We start from the raw sequence: 16,644 nt of genomic DNA, 5'->3' as shown, positions 1-16,644 counted from the left end.
TTTGATATTTCTCTACAGATACGTTCACTGCTGTGCAACTGCACTCATCATTTTGTCTCTGCTTCTCTCATTTCAGAAAGTAATTTGGAACAAATGATTACTTGTTCCCCCACAATGATTAATGGGTCACCTTTAACTTCTGCACAGGAGTGTAATTGCATGGTTTTTGCAAGTGTTTCTGAATACTTACAGAAATTTTAGTGCATTAGGGTACAAATACACTTGCACATATAAACATCAGTCGAAATTATCTTTTATTGTGCAGTGTCCATCTGTTTTGTAAGCCATACAAGATGTAAATATTAAGAAGATAGAAGAAAGAACTATAGGCCCATTACTTAAGGGGAGGAATGAGCAAGTAATGAATGGCAAATGATAGACCGAAGGCAAAATTATCTTCCTTGGTTTCAGTTTTCACAGAAAAGTTTTAAATTTATCAGAAAGTTAATAGATGGTTAGTATTGTCAATATTTTATTTCATTAAGACGGGTGATATTTCCAAATGTGAATACACAGAACGGAATAGAAGAATAACATTACAAATATATATAAGTCAGAAGTACCAAAACCAGAAGGAAATCAAGAAGTTTTAAGTAAAGGTTGCATAATGGAAGGAACATCTTACTATCAACAACTCTGAGAATCTGAGGAGAATGTGTGGGAAACTAGAGAACTGGGAGAACAAAGGATGTATATTACAGTTAAGGGAAAGATCCAGACTATGCAATTATAGCCAATCAGCTGAAAGCTGACAGCTCATACGACTTGGGAACAAATTACCAACAATAATCTTGTAAACAGCTAGAGAATTAGAAAGTGAGAAACCTACATTAGATTTTTCTGATAAGGAGCAAGTCACACTCAGCCAATGTAATTTTTTTTTTTTTCATCATAAACAGAGTTGAAAAAGTAGAAATTACTTTATTAAGGCTTTTAACATAATCACATAGGACATTCTTCAAGAAAATTAAGGAGATTCGGGGCAGATGGAATGACTGTAAAGTGGGTGTACCAATGGTTGTACGAATAGGATTGTATTTGTACAATCCACCTTATTTAAAAGAGAAGCTGTCAATAGTTTTCTTTCAAACTGAAAGAAAATGATAATAGGGTTCTGCATAGGTCTGCTCCAGGGCACAACATAATTATAGTGCTGTTTGGATAGTGGAATGAAAAATAAAATTTTTAAAAATGTGGGTAACACTAAATTGGGATGAGTTACAAGGACTCTGAAAGACATCATTAGAGTTTAAATTCATCTCAGTGTACAAAAAACAGTTTCAAACCATTAACACAAACTTCAAAGATATGTGAATCACAATTAGGAAAGAAAAATCAAATAATCAAATGCAGTAGTACTGAATGAAGAGTAACTTTGTTAAGCTAGAAATAGAACAGGAAAAGTTTTGCAGATTATCACGGACATCGAGTTAAATATACGTCAACAACACATTGACAAAAAGAGTCCGTTTTCCCTATCCTTCTTTGTACCCAAGAGCAATTTAAAATCCCTGTCTTCCAACTGATGTCATAATGTCTATATTAGAAAATATGTTCATTCATCTTTGGCCTCTCTGTGGAAAAGGTGAGGAAGGCTAGGGATGTTTTTGCAACACGTGCGCCACTTTTCCTCGAAGAACTGTACTGAGAACTGTACATTAAACGTAATCCAGTCTCTCTTTGCATCAGGTCTGTTGGCACTGGGACATAGGAAGAGTTATTCAGAGATAAGGGGTTCTGACCAATAAATATAGTAAAAGGAGGTGCAGGGAAACTGCATGGTACTGGACCATGCAATTGAGAAGTTATTTTGAATTACAGCCTTCAGGACAGCAGCTCTGCTGTCTTCCAGGGTCAGAACCAGCACTTGGCTCTCGCTTCTGTTTCTCAGTATTTGGTTAGATTTGAAGATTCGATTTTTTTTTATAAACAACTTAACAATTCAGCAGCAAAATGTGTAAAAGCTACACCTCCCTTCATTTCAGTTTAAGAAGTCTTAAATATGAGTTTCATTAATGTTAAATATATGGGGTTTGATTTTGAACCTGTCAGCAGAAGCCTATGTTTCTGAAGTCTTTTCTGGCAAATTTTGCAGCATGAGTAAGTCATACGAGCTTTAAATAAGTCTATGTGCAATAAATACACTTCTCACTGAAAGAGAAATTCAATAACTCAAACATCAAAGGCTAAGAGAAGCTGTGGAAACAGAGGAGACTGAACTGATGTAATAACTGCCAAATATATTCTTCTAATGCATATGCAAGGAACTGACTAACAGTTAAATTTAGGCTCCCATTTCTATGGGAATTCAAATGCCAGATTTCTCATGTTTTTAGCTCACATGATTTTCTCTGTTTTCAGGGAAAGAAAGCTCTTAAATCGGATCCATTGATGCTATTTAGGTGAATCATAGAAATCAGTATTACTATTCTGCTCAACGTTGCCATGGGCATCATACCTGGGAATTTATTGACAAGTACTATGGCACAAATCTCCATGCATTCTGACCAGAACACTGATTTTGTTACAATTCCCTGGTACAGTAATGGGTCATAGAAAAATACAACTATTTCCTTTTATAAATGAAAAACGAGGAAGGGCCTGGAATTGTTTTCATAAATACTTGAAGACACGGTGGGAAAGAAATAAAGTGTTCCTATATTTAGACCCCTTGATAGTGTTACTCCTCAGGAGTTTTTTTTCACCTTATCTTTGTGAATGAAGTGGATCTGTCTTTTTAAATACTTGTATTGTTGGGTGAAACTAATTCAACTCCAACACCAAGATATGAGAGACATTAACTTAATGAGACCAGCTGCACTGCTCTTGCTTTCATTAAGTAGCAGTACAATAGCATCGATATTAAGTTATTAAACAAGACTTTCAAAAGGGAACATTCTAACAGCAGAAAGCCTTCACGAGGCAAGGGAGTTAAGAAAGACGGAAAAAGTTATCACTGCTCAATTGGCATTTGTACTTCAGTTTGACATGGCTATTTTCTCTAATAATGCCTAAAAGAAAGTAAACTTACTGCTCTAAAACATTGGCAAAGCAAATCAGGTGGCTAAGAAAGAGCTTTCCAGACATTCCAGCTTTTCCAGACTGAGCGAACAACTTCCTTTTTTTCTTTGTCTCCATAGCGAAAAGCACTTATTTTTCTATTTCCAGAATGGGAAGAAGGATAGAAAAGCTGTTACTATAGATTTTTCCCATGAAATCGCCAAATTATTTAATTCTGTAATAGCTGGATTTTGTCCTTGAAGTCTTATTGCAGAACATTCACCCATCAAATTAGTTTATAGCTGAGATGGCAAACACCCAGGTTTTACAATTGCATAGATCAATGGGACGATACCAAGTTTCTGGTTTGCACAAACTTAGGGTGCAGGCATGTGCTAGCAGGCGTCCTCCCCTGTGTTTTGGCTGGTAACACCTGGGCTGCCGTATCTTTACTCTGAAAATGAATGCGTGTTTCTTCTTACCTCATCAGTAAACAGTACTGCCTTGAGAACGCTGCTATCTGCCATGGAGTAACGAAACTGAAAACGGCAAGTCTTGCTGGAGCAATGACACATGGAGCTGTTAAGATAAGCGCTTTTGTATAATGCACTGTCATAAGCTTCTAACCACTCAAAATGGCCTGAAAAATAAAAAAGAAAATACAGTTTTTCACAAAACATTTTCATAGACCGAGAAAACATATATAAGGACTGTATTCCTGTAATTAAACCATGGACCCATCGGCGTAACAATGGAATCTGATTGTCATGCTGATGTGACTTGCTTGTAATCTAAGCATTTCCTATTAAAAAGGTAGATATATATCTACATTTAACTCACAAATAGCCTCAACCAAGAATTACATCAGTTGACAGTATCTTGAAGTTGTTACTTTGCATGTTGAAAGCTGTAAGCAGTCCCACATTTAGCCCAACCTCCTTATATGTTTACAACCATTCAATATGTAATCACAAATTTATTTGGAAATCGGCTTTCTTCCTTCTTCTGCTATGGTTTCCAGGATTTTTTTTTTTTTTTTTACAGTAATACTTCTGGACTAACTCAAAATAAAAAATAATTTAAAAAAAGGTGGGGGGAAAGTGTTCTGCCTTACTGCTGCAGGAGGCAGTAACATCTCCACCGTGTAATCAAGGTCTTTACTTCTTAGCCAGAATTTCTGCACCAAAATGTTGGAAACATACTGTCTTTCCATCTGAAGAAAAGCAATTTGTGCTCTTCTTAACCTACTGCCCCTTATAAAAGCATTCCTACAGAGATCTAAAAGACTATGCCATCCCCTCAAGTGTCTTATATTTGTCAGACATAAAAAGGCTAAATACTTTTTATCAAATGTATCAGTATGAATACTTCATATCAAGTATATCCTGAGTCACTGAATATTTTGCTGCCTTCTGAAGCAGCTATTAAAGTAATAAACAAGGACTGCTTAAAGGTCTTAAGTCTGCTATATCTCTGTTCATGTCTCTAAATACAACTTATCTCAAATGCAGGTGTTACACAGGTTATTTCAAGCTGAAGGGATAAAGTGACATTTCACAGGGAAAATTTTTTTAAGTGAACACATTCTTTTCCTTTTGTTGCCAGTTTATTCTTTGCATTTAGCAATGTTTTACACTGAAATACGTGGTTGCAATTTCATTGGAATTAAGTTTGTAATTTCATGCCACAGCGGCTAACCTTGATGAAAGGAAACATAGATTTAACCCATCATTCTGTTTTACAGAGGTCAACAAAACATCTACACTTCTATGGCTACTGCCTTGTGCAGAAAAGAAATATGCATCAACATTAGAGTTTATACTACCAGTTCTTTATCTAACTTCAGAATTCTCTGATGTCATTATAAAACCAACCAATTTTATTTTCTGAGCCTAACGATAACTAACATTCCTTTTCCTCTTTCAGTTTAAGTTCCTGAATCTTTAAAAACAGGGGAAAGTAGAGCTGACATGATTTTTAGATAACAAAGCAAGTGAACTACACTAGATAAAAAAAAAGTTCTATGCAACGTCCAGAATGACTGTGTGATCACAAGGGATACTGACTGTTCTTCAGGGAATACATTTTATGCAAGTATTGTGAATGCTTCTGAGATAAATTGAGGCCTACTTTCAGAAATTGAGACTCCAGATACTCCTGTCCAGTAAACACTGATGTATTTTGTATTATTTTTTGCCTCTTCTCTATAGCCTGAAAAACTAGAACCATGTCAGTTTAACTGAACAGGCAATAAACTGTGCTAATCTACTTATTTATTTCCCCTCTTCCAGTTGTCTTCTTTTATTATTACCTTCAGCCAACATCCCTTAAGTAGCTTTCTAAAGATTAATATTAGGAACATTTTTCTCTCATTTGTTACAAACTTTGCAGCTCTTCTCTAAGGTCTGAATTTCCCTCAGTCCAAGATGCTGCGTAACACATTACTGTGTTTGTGCTCTGACCTTCTTTATTTCCTGTTCTCTTGAATTTCCATGACTTTCTGGTTTTGAAGTGCCACACTTCCCCATGTTTTTACAAGTAGATCAGGAATCCCAGAAAAGCCACTTCATTGCTGCCAATATGGTCGTAGGGCTTTCAAGTCACAGAGATGTGTGCGTTTCTGGCAAGAGATGCTGGGATCGTTGCCAGGACAAGGAGTGTCAATATCTTTCCATAAAGCCTTTTATTTTCTCCACGTGGCTGCTTAATCAGGTGTTAGTCTTGTTTCTTTCAATTTAAAGAAAAATTTTATCAGTCGTAAGCAAAATCTTGGAGTCCTGTGGAAAGATCAGCCACTGACAGCAGTGGAGCCAACTAGAAGCAGATCTTACAGCTTACTGCTGAGGTGGCCCAGTGTCTTCCTAGATGGGGTGGGCTGGTGAGCCTGCCTGCATCCTGCTACACTGAAAAGTTAAAGCCTATAAATATTTAGCAGTTTGCCTCCATCCTAACCGTTTTCCAACTCAAATCTTGTGTTATTCCTACTTTAATTCATGGGTTTGAATTTCACAAAGTACACAACTTTGAGTCTATGCTACTAGTTTTAGAGCAACAGCTGAGCGTTCAGGTAAAATTGAGCCACAGAGTGGGACCCTTTCTTCCCAGCAGAGAACTGTTCAGTCTCCAAACTACTTCCCTGCAACCCTCCCACTCAACCATTTTGAGGAAAGAAGAGGTCAAATCTGAACTTTCATTGTTTCTACTCTTTGGAGGTAATTTTTCATGAACTCAAGTCATGGATGAAATCTTGAAGAAAAAAAAAAAAAGCAATGTAGTAAAATCACATTTTCTAAAGATTTGGCTGTTTTTTCCTGTTTAAACTTGAGGGATTTTTGTCATTAGTTATCTGAAATGTTGGGTTTAAAAGCCATAGCACTTCCTTTGATTTCTTTTTACATCTCATAATCTCTTTTTTACTATGCAGAGAATTGGTTTCATTAATTTCTTATTGAAGAAGTGTTTCCCCAGATGTAGGAAACTAGATTGATCCAGTGTAAGAAGAATGAACTATGGAAACTACATAGCATCCTGGAAATATCAATAGAGAAAAAAACCACCACTAACAAAGTATTTTCTGAAGAGTATTGCAGTGGAATATAAAACCTCTACAAGAACTTTTGACACTAGAGAAATTAAGAGGAAAAGTTACAGAGAAAGTGCCTACAATACAACACTGGAGAAAAGAAGCAATAAAAGAACAAAGAAGAAAAGTCCACCAAGGACAGAAAGTATTTCATTAAATTTAAGAATACCAGGAAAGGGGGATTATTCAAAGCCTATAAGCAATCCTTTCTTTATAAATATATTTGTTTAGACCTCTGCTTTATAATTTAGTCTCCTACCTCTCTTCTATTTATAGTAGTGAAATCTTTGATCAAAATCAGAAACTAAAGCTTAGTCAAGCTCTATTTGCATTGCAAGTTCGAGCCCTCATGCATGACATTTTTGCAGTTTGCATACCATTTCTTTAGTTTTTAGAATTTTAGTTAATATTCAACTTCTTCATTTATGTCTCAACAAATCTGCATGTGTAGAAATACTGAATGTATTGAGAGGTGAGCAATCCTAGTTCAGATTTTGCAATACTTTCCAGTATTAAGGATGAATTAAATTCTATGTGTTGTCTTGACAGTTATTTCTTCTCATATTTTCTTTTTTTTCCTTTACGACACAGAACCACAGGGAAGTGCTTCCAAGCAGTTGTTCGTGTTGTACGTTCAGCCTACTCAGCTACCTGTGCTTATTTATACAATAATGCCCAAGCACCTATACAACAGACATTTCAAAATGTATTCTGTTTCAGCAGACATTGTTTATGACCTGGTCCTGTAAAAGACACTTACAGAATTTTAGTATCTTTTCTGTTAGCACAATATTGCCATAAAAGGAAAATCCATACCCATTAATAGCCCTTGAGGTATCATGTTGAGGTATGGCACTGACACAATACCTTTCAGGGAGATCTTTAAAATAAAATCAAAATTAAAAGTCTCATTTTTGTTAGATAACCCAGTGGAAATTGAAAGGTGCTGTGGGTCTTTTATTTTATATTTTTTTAAAGCTAAGAAAAAATATCTGCTTTACTAGTCTATATGCTCACTGTTGTACATGTTAACATGTAAAAATTCGTCTTAATAGAGTGTATACGCTAAGCACTTCTGCTTGCTATTCCATTATAATTTGACTTATAGTTACTAGAGTGTGTTGAAATGCATGCTAAAATTTATTTTAAAAATCTTTCCAAAATGAAAACAACATCTAAGCGTCCATTCTGCTGCTATCAAGGAGATGTACACCATTTCTGTGGGCTCAGAGTTCAAGCAGTAATCTCCACACTATCAGTTCTTCAAAGCTACATCGCAAATTATACCATTACAACTAGTGCTGCTTAACCCCTTTGAAGGCAGTCTCAGTAGATGAGCCAAACGCTTAGCTGGCAAGGTGATACCATTTCATATTACAACACTTAGACATTTATATCCATTAAGCTTTCAAAAACCTTTCCCATAAACCCATAGACAAGCACTACACAGTGACTTCAAAAACAAACCTGCTCTTTACTGCTGCTCTTTACTTTTGAAAATTACAGCTGGATTAATTTTGGTTTTTGAGAGTAATAAACTATTTGGGATAATAAATGTTTACCTACATCTCCCCTAATTAAACGTTTGAAGCGAAGTTCCTGACTTTTTGCTCCAACATAGTAGTACTACAGAAGTAAAACTGCCAAGCATCAAAACCAAAACAAACCAGAAAAGACACACAGGAGGGCTGCAGGCTTAGATGGATTTAATTTAATTTCACCAAACTGTTGCATAGATCTCATAGAATGAATTAGCTGGAGAGTATATGAATTATTAGTTTATATGTGAATTCTTACATCGAAACCTTTCATGTTTTCCCAGCATGTGTGTTCACAGCACCCTTACTGAATGGTCAAAGCAAAAGCTAATTTAGGTGAAAAATACATACAATTACTTTTCATGGTTTTGTTCTGTTTCTACATTGGGTCACCACCTTGTCCTGAAAAGCACCGTATTCTTCATGACAACTTGTAATTGTGCATTAACTTAAATTTCCCACCTTCAGTGCTGTTGTTCCAGTCATTCAGGGGGGAACAGGAGGCGACCTTGTGGCCAGCTTGCAGTCGTGCCCACGCAGCAGGCTCAGCCAGGTCTTCCGAACGCCACTCACACACGCCAAGCTCAAAACTGGAAGTCTGCGGTGCTGACAAACAAAGATAAACAGTCACTTAACCTCTTAAGAAGTCATTATTTATAAGACTGCCTCCCATTAGAAACGTATGCTTATTATACTACTTGACAATATTTCTGCCTCTGGTTACTTCAGAAGCATTGTGTATCACTGAGTGCTGTCTAGTATTTCAGGCTGCCATCTTTAACGATACCATTTTAAAAAAATCATTCCCTAAAGACCGATGCTTCTTTCAGAGCAATGGAGTGCTATTTATGCTAGCCAGTTGTTGCAACCTTCATGAATTCACTTCTGCAGAGAGAGTTGCCAGGAAACATAAAAAATGACATGTCATAACAAGAAATACCTATTTATTTTTCTAGATGATAGTTACAGAAAAATCACTTCTAACTGAGAGTTTAAACTCAGCAGCATCTCCATAATACTTGTAACAGAATACTGGCAACAGAACGCTTCTTTTTAGAATGAAAAAAATTCTGAATACATCACCACATATTTTCAAGAACTTTTTAAGGGCAAATCATGCCTTACTAATCTAGTCACCTTATAGAACGGAGTAACTGCATCAATGGACAAGGAAAGAACTACGGATGTCATCTACCTGGACTTCTACAATGTTTTCGATATGGTCCCCCAAAACATTCTTCCCTCTAAATTGGACAGATATGAGTTTCATAGGACTGAGAGACGGATAAGGCCATGTCCAAAGAGTTACAATCAATAGCTCAATGTCCCTTTGAAAACCAGTAATGAGTGGTATCCCTCAAGGGTCTGTTTGGAGACCAATACTGTTAAATGTTCATTGTGACGTAGATAGTGGGATGAGTGTACCCTCAGCAAGTTTGCAGATGACACCTGAGTGGTGTGGTTGGTACACTGGGAGAAAGGGATGAAATCTGGAGGGACCTTGAAAGGCTTGAGGAGGGTGTCTAGTAAACCTCGTGAAGTTCAGCAAGGCCAAGTTCAAGATCCTGCACATGGGTCAGGGCAACCCCCAGTATCGATACAGGTTGGGGGAAGAAAGGATTCAGAGCAGCCCTGCCAAGGACTTGGGGATGCTGGTGGATGAAAAATTGAACATGAGCTAGCAATGTGCACTTGCAGCCCAGAAAGCCAACCTTGTCCTAGGCTGCATCAAAAGAAGTGTGGCCAGCAGGTCGAGGGAGGTGATTATTTCCCTCTACTCTGCTCTTGTAACACCCCATCTGGAGTACTGCATCCAACTCTGGTGTCCCTGGCATAAGACAGATACAGACCCATTGGTGCAGGTCCAAAGGAGGGCCACAACAGTGATCAGAGGGCTAGAACAGCACTACTGTAAGATAGGCTGAAAGAGCTGGAGTTGATCAGCCTGGAGAAGAGAAGGCTCCGGGCAGAACTTATTGTGGCCTTTCAATACTTAGACAGAGCTTATAAGAAAGATAGAGACACTTTTTACCAAGGTCTATAGTGACAGGACAAGGGGCAATGGTTTTAAATTAAGAGTAGATTTAGATTGGATATAAGGAAGAAATTTTTTACGATGATGGTGGTGAGACATTGGAACAGGTTGCCAAAAGAAGCTATGGATGTCCCATTATCAGAAATGTTCAAGGTCCGGTTGAACAAGGCTTTGAGCAACCCGATCTAGCGGAAGATGTCCCTGCCCATGTCAGTGGGGTTAGACTGGATGATCTTAAAGGTCCCCTCCAACCAAGACCATTTTATGATTCAATGAAGTTTGAAATGCCAGATCTTAGATGCAAAATTTGTGTAATTAATAATGGCTACAGAAAGAAAGTCATGATTTTAAGCAGGATTGCACTATGAAAATGGAAGTTCCATTTCTTAATGCTATTGCAGGGGAAAGGCAACCTTTTCAATAGCAGTCAGGGTATCTCAGAGAAAACATGGAGATTCCTAACTGTATGGACAAAACAATTTTATGTCAGTATACATAGACATTACTGTCTACTGTATCTTAGAATTATTGTTATTCACAGTACTGACATCTCGGTGAAACATCCTGTCCAGCTGATGCTACAAACCTCTCATTTCTTCCTTGTTCCAGTCTTGCATAAACATATGCACTTTTTTCAAACCATGTGTATTAAGTGAGAAGAGCTTGTGGAAAACTTATTTCCCATGGAAAACAAAATTCTAGAACAGTCTAGAAAAGGATGGATTTTGTCAAACTTCAACACTTGATAAAAGTTGCAAATACTCTCAAAATGAATCAAACTGCTCTTTAAACACTTTTTAATTATCAAACAAAGTATTTTGATTCATTCTGCATTTTTTTCATTCAGTTGTAAATATTTCTGACATTGGTTGTTTTGACAATAACCTCAGCCTCTTGGGACAAAATACCTATTTTCCAGCTCTTAATTCTGCAGCATGTCAGGCAACAGTTAAGATTAATATTTTAGATTTTCCAACTCCCATCCCTGTAGCAGTTCATCTGAAAGACCCTGCATCTGGTGCTGCACCTGTGATATTAAAGACAACATCTTTGCATGATTGGAATTAACTAAGGAATTAAGTTTGAGGTGTTTCCAGGTGAAGTATTCGTACAGGATTTTTGTCAAAAAACATACATTATAAATAATACATATATAATTACTCTAGTTTTCCAGAAAAAAAAAAAAACAACAACAAAAAAACCCACAACAAAACAAAACAAACCCCAAAACAAACCCCCAAACCTAGCTTTGCCGAGCAGGTATATTGCTTTTGCATTACAAGTGAATTAAGGAGGACAAAACCCTCGCCCTCCCTTACAGCATTCCACTTTTAGGCCTTGGGGCTACTTGCTTTCATCTCTATGGCAAGATCAGAATGACAACCTTAATAAAGGAGTTCTTCACATATATAGTTTGTCAGGTGCCAAAAGAGACTTCTGCAGGGCAATTAGACACTTTGATAAGAATATGATGCCTTTGAATAGAAGGTCTACTAAAGGTATAATTAAAGGAGATTGTGTTATATATGTTTTACAGAATAAATTTAATATTTTTTATTTGACAGCTAAAGTATTTTTCCTACAGTACGTATGCAATTGTATAATAAAAAGCTGTGGTGTTTTTAAGTGATAACTGAAACAATTAGGCAGCTTCTAGGAAATCTTCAAACTGTAGTGTATCTTAAGCTGCTATACTGAAGACGGGTTTGGTTGGTTTTTTCAAATGGGTGAAGTTTACTGTCTAGCAGAACTGGACAAGAGGCTGAAGGGGGCAGTTTGGAAGACCGGAATAATAATAAAAAAAAGCCTTAAAACTTAATGAAATTATATTTCTATTTAGCCAACAGTTTGTATCAAGAAACTCCTGAAAGCACAAATACTTAAGCTATTTCACTCATGACCCGAAAACCACAGTCATACTAACAAATACAAATGCACAGGTCATTTCTTACGTGCGTTTACACTGGAATTGAAAATCATGAAGGGTACAAAAAAAAAAAAAAAAAAAAAAGCAAGTTTTAACTACAAATTTCATGCAATTAAAGCAGTCTTCATTTAAAGTATTCTTATCCAGACTTTCCATAAGGACTAGAGAAAAAATTATTTCAAATTCAAGCAACCATTAATCTGACCTTTTGTTTTAATTATTGGAAAATGTTCAGTAGTAAAATTCCTCTTTCAGGGAGAAAATTAAGGTCCTTTCACCCTGTTTTTGGCTGCTGTGAACAATTTAGATGTCACCCAATGAAGTTCACTTTTCCTAATGGGGAAGCACAGGATAAGAACTGGTTCTTATTAGAATGTACCTGAGGTATATTAACAGTATGGCAGCTCAATCTGTATGCCAAACTATATACTTCAACAGCTGCTGTGTAAGGAAAGTTTAACATCTAGATTTATAAGTTCTGCTGAGTATACCCTGTTTCTGTTTCATTTTTTTAAATTTTTTCCTCTCTCTGAAACAGTATTTCATCTCTATAGCTGATCTTTTTTTCAGTTTTGTTTGCTTTAGAAGCACTTTGTTTATGAAAAAAAGCCAATATATTTGTACAGAGAGATTTATATCCTCCTGTGGGAGCCAGTTAAGCAACTGTATAGGTTGCTAGAATCTAGCAATGTATTTTTTCCCATTTTAAACCTGCCTTTTAATCTGCAGAAATCCTCCAAGGAACAGAGAGAAGTTGGGAGAATCACACATCTGCTCTCTCTTCATTGTCAGTTTCAAATTCATTTTTTCAAAGAAAGCACGCTGTAAACTTACCTGAGTTCATAGACAAGTATACCCAAAGCTATAAATTAACATCCATGCTCATTGGGAGTAGTACAGATAGAAAAGCTCTACAATCCAGAAAAGTAAGATGGGCCATGACATGAAAATATTTATACAGCTTTTGCTTCTATAGTTCTGCTTTGTAAGAAATTTGAAACATAAAGAGACTGCATGAAGCTTGGTTACCTGAAACTTCATTTCCCCAATATAGATCCCCTTTGAAATAAATACCTACGCCTGCCTGAATCGTTACACTAGGGTTGGTGTCTTGCTCTCACTGTGATCTGCCTACAATTGCTCAACACTTTAATATTTTAATAACCATGTGCATCTATTTTCAAGAGTTTTTCTACTGGGAAATCTAGAGAGCTGTATTTTAGACCACAGTAGACAAATCATGTGAACTAGCTTGGTTTGTGTCAAACACTGCATTCCATACCTCAAGCTAAATTTAAAGACCGAACCCTCAGTGCCTGTGCTACGACTCAGAGGCAGAAAACAAACAGGGTGCTTTGAATCAGGAGTGCGCTCATCTGAGGATGTGACATAGGTGCCACAGCGCAATCTCCTTCTGTGATACAGAGCAACAAGCAATCTTCTTTGTGCTAGGATGGGTAGTATTCCTTTCCCATGAAAATAAGTTGGGTTGAAGAGCAAAATAGGAAATGTTTTGCTAAAGAATCCCAACATGCGCGGATGGTCTGGCTGCAGAGCTGAGCAGCCTGGCATTACAGCTCTTGGATGTAGCAGAGCTGAAAAAATTAGCCCCACTATACAGCTGAGGATCAGGACCTTCAGGCATTTAAAAATGTGCACAAGTGCCTTGGGAATCTCCCTAAAGTTGGCTCCAAAGCTTTTCCTGAGCTGGCTGGACACATCAATTCTTTGGCCAAAACCAGTGGATTTTTTCTGCCCACTGAGGCCTTAGTGCTCTCCTGGCTGCAGGAAGCTACATTTGTACTGTACCAGATTTTTTAAGGTATTTATTGTCATTCTTTGTAACTGTGTTTAGACACCATATGACAGATGACGGTTTAAAGGAAAGCAAATAAGCCACATGAAAACACTTACAGAGTTAAGAAAGCCTTTGAATACCAAAAGGCTTTCCTTTGTATTTTCTCTTCTAATCCAAGGGAAACACAAAGTAAAGTGATCTGTCCCCTGAAAAACAGTTGTTCTTACCACATGCCAGAGAACATCCTTCACTGAAAGTAATATCATCAATGGCAACAGTTTCGTCTTGTCTCTGGGTCTCCACCATCCCCCAAAATATAACCTGCAGAGATTAACAGCAAATCAACAAGAAATGGCATTGACCAGTGTCACAGACAAAAGAAAAAACCTTCCAAGATATACCAGTCTAGTCCATGGAGTTTCTATTAGAAGTATGAATACTCAAATCATCCACTTAACAGTTTTGGAGGATCAACGTCCTGGCTTTTTCACATATCTGTAGCTTGTCAATACAGATATGTAGTCTAATCTTCTAACTTAAGAGTGCAGTAATATTTTACAGAAAGGATCTGAAAACCTCAATAAATACATCAAAATCTAAGCAAGGATCACAACAGTTAAGAAATGCAAAGTATTTTGTGTTTTATCAAGCCAATTCCACCAGAGACTGGAAAAGTGAAATTTTTCTGGTTGTTTTCAGAATTTATGAGAGACCTGGAGCAAAGTAAGAGCAACAAACACCATTAGTCAGAAGCTTTTTTGTCAAGTTTTTAGCCAAAACAAACCTTGAGCAGTCCTTGTTCAGCTATTATTCTGCTCTAACGTTACAACGATTCTTTTTTTTTTTCCCCTAAGTCTTCTATACACAAGAAGTTGCAAATTTTACATTTCCATCTTAAGAGCAGATTTCAATCTACATTTGTAAGCGTATAGACTACCATGGTTTTTGTGCAGCGATGTAGAAGGAGGCTGGTCAACCACAGTCCTTGGGAAAACCCAACAAAACCCACACCAATAAAAATGACCCAATCAATCATATGAATAACATTCCTTATATTATTCCCTAGCCATACCTTAGGATGTTACAGCTTCAGGCTTTTCCAGAGTCCTAGAAGTACAATCTACCTAGAAGTACGCCCTGGTTTTTAATAGTGAATGTACAATGTCAGCTAGATAATAAGTTTTCAAATACTAGCTTTAGAGTTGAGGGAAAATTTTGTGCATAGTTTAAGAGACGGTAGCAGAAAACCTGCATTCATCCTCTAGAGTTCTCATCAGGAGTATATTATTCCACTGTACATGACACAACTCAGCCAAGGGTGTGGCCATTATGTTATCAGTTGGGGTCTTTTGGGGGGGTTGTTTGTTTATTTGTTTTTCTTAAGCTGTAGTTGACCTGCACAAGAAATGTAGCAGCCTTTAAATGTATATGCTGTGAAGGTCTCTACAAAGAGATCGCTGTTGGCTGATCTTGTAGACATTCAACACATCCTGGTATTCTGAACACTCAGGGAAGTTTCTCCAATGATAAAAGAAAATAGCTATTTCTATTTAAAGTTTTGGCAGCAGGAGGGGACCCAGATGCCCTGAAGTCTAGGAAAGGTTTACTACTGACTAAACTAGGAGATGGGTCGGTGCTGCAACTCTGCACCCATCTCTCTAGAAAATTGTCAGTTCCATTTTTTTCTTCATCATGTCTTAACTTCCTCACTTCCACAATGAAAGAAAATCATGCTAGATGCCTCCAGCGGCTGTTGATTCTAAACAGAATTAGACAGACTTTATCTGGCACAGACACCCCTCTGTCCTCCCCTGAGGAGGTCAGTCCAGTAATAATCAAACTGATTCCCATCCACATTTATTTGAGCAAGAGATTGGTCAGTTTTCCCTCTCACACAAAGTCAAGAGCTCTTCAGTCCAAAAATCTGTAATGAAAATGTCTACTTAATGACACTACTTGCTCATAACAGTAATTAACAAGTGCTGCCTAAATATGCAATACCTATGGCAGTCAGACCAAATTAACGTTGCAGCTCCATTAGTGGCAAGGAAAGCTGTAGTGGGAATGTAGGTGGGGGTATAACACAGTTTTTCTTCCAGAAGAGCAGCCACAGGGACAGATTCTTAGAGCAGTGGCAAAGCCCAAGTTAAAACATAGGAATCAAGCACGTATACAAAAGTTAACCCCAATCCCAGAACAACTTCCCTTAATGAAGTCTGGGAGACAAAAATTTGTTCTCAATAGAAGAGGCAGAAAGTAGTTTAGGAGAGCAAACCATGACACAGTTCTCCAAAACCCGGTCAAAACATACTGAGCTTGTTGTTTGTTGAGTAATTAAAGCAGTAGTAGTATTTGTATTTCAGATTAATCTACAGGTGGAGATATTTGAAAGCCAAAAAAAAAAATTCCCTATCCTGTAAAGATAATAAAGACTATTTTTTCAGTAGAAAGAGACAAAGGTATTAAATAGTCAATACCAAAAATCAAAGAAAATAAGCAGTGGAGGTTGATTTTAACTAAAATTCACTTCAAGTGTGCTTGCAAAATCAACAAAAATATACAAGCACCCTACTTCAAAGAGATTTCTACACCCAAAAAAAAAAAATTTTTTTCCTATCCATTTTTTTTTTCCATAGAAACTTTCATCATCGGCAGAAAATCTTACCACTAAGAAATCTGAATATACGATTAAAGTATTCAATGAAAATGACAATTTCTTGAGGAAAAGAAATGGGATATCAGTTCATGATAAGGTTAGAAATT

General features: G+C 37.0%; 1 protein-coding gene across 1 annotated transcript in view; it reads right to left on the bottom strand.

Annotated features, from left to right (window-relative positions):
• The window catches only part of MALRD1 (MAM and LDL receptor class A domain containing 1), a 268,564-nt gene that overhangs the window by 240,381 nt on the left and 11,539 nt on the right, over positions 1-16,644 (bottom strand). The window contains exons 5-7 of the mRNA XM_009887147.1: positions 14,109-14,202; positions 8,584-8,727; positions 3,483-3,640 (exon numbers count right to left, since the gene is read on the bottom strand). Of these exons, the coding sequence (XP_009885449.1) occupies positions 3,483-3,640; positions 8,584-8,727; positions 14,109-14,202 (396 nt within the window). The remainder of the gene's footprint in view (positions 1-3,482; positions 3,641-8,583; positions 8,728-14,108; positions 14,203-16,644) is intronic.

Source organism: Charadrius vociferus, unplaced genomic scaffold, assembly GCF_000708025.1.
Source record: "Charadrius vociferus isolate BGI_N301 unplaced genomic scaffold, ASM70802v2 scaffold126, whole genome shotgun sequence".
NCBI lineage: Eukaryota > Metazoa > Chordata > Aves > Charadriiformes > Charadriidae > Charadrius > Charadrius vociferus.
Note: the sequence above shows the minus strand (reverse complement) of the source record. Positions and strands in the feature narration are given on the sequence as shown.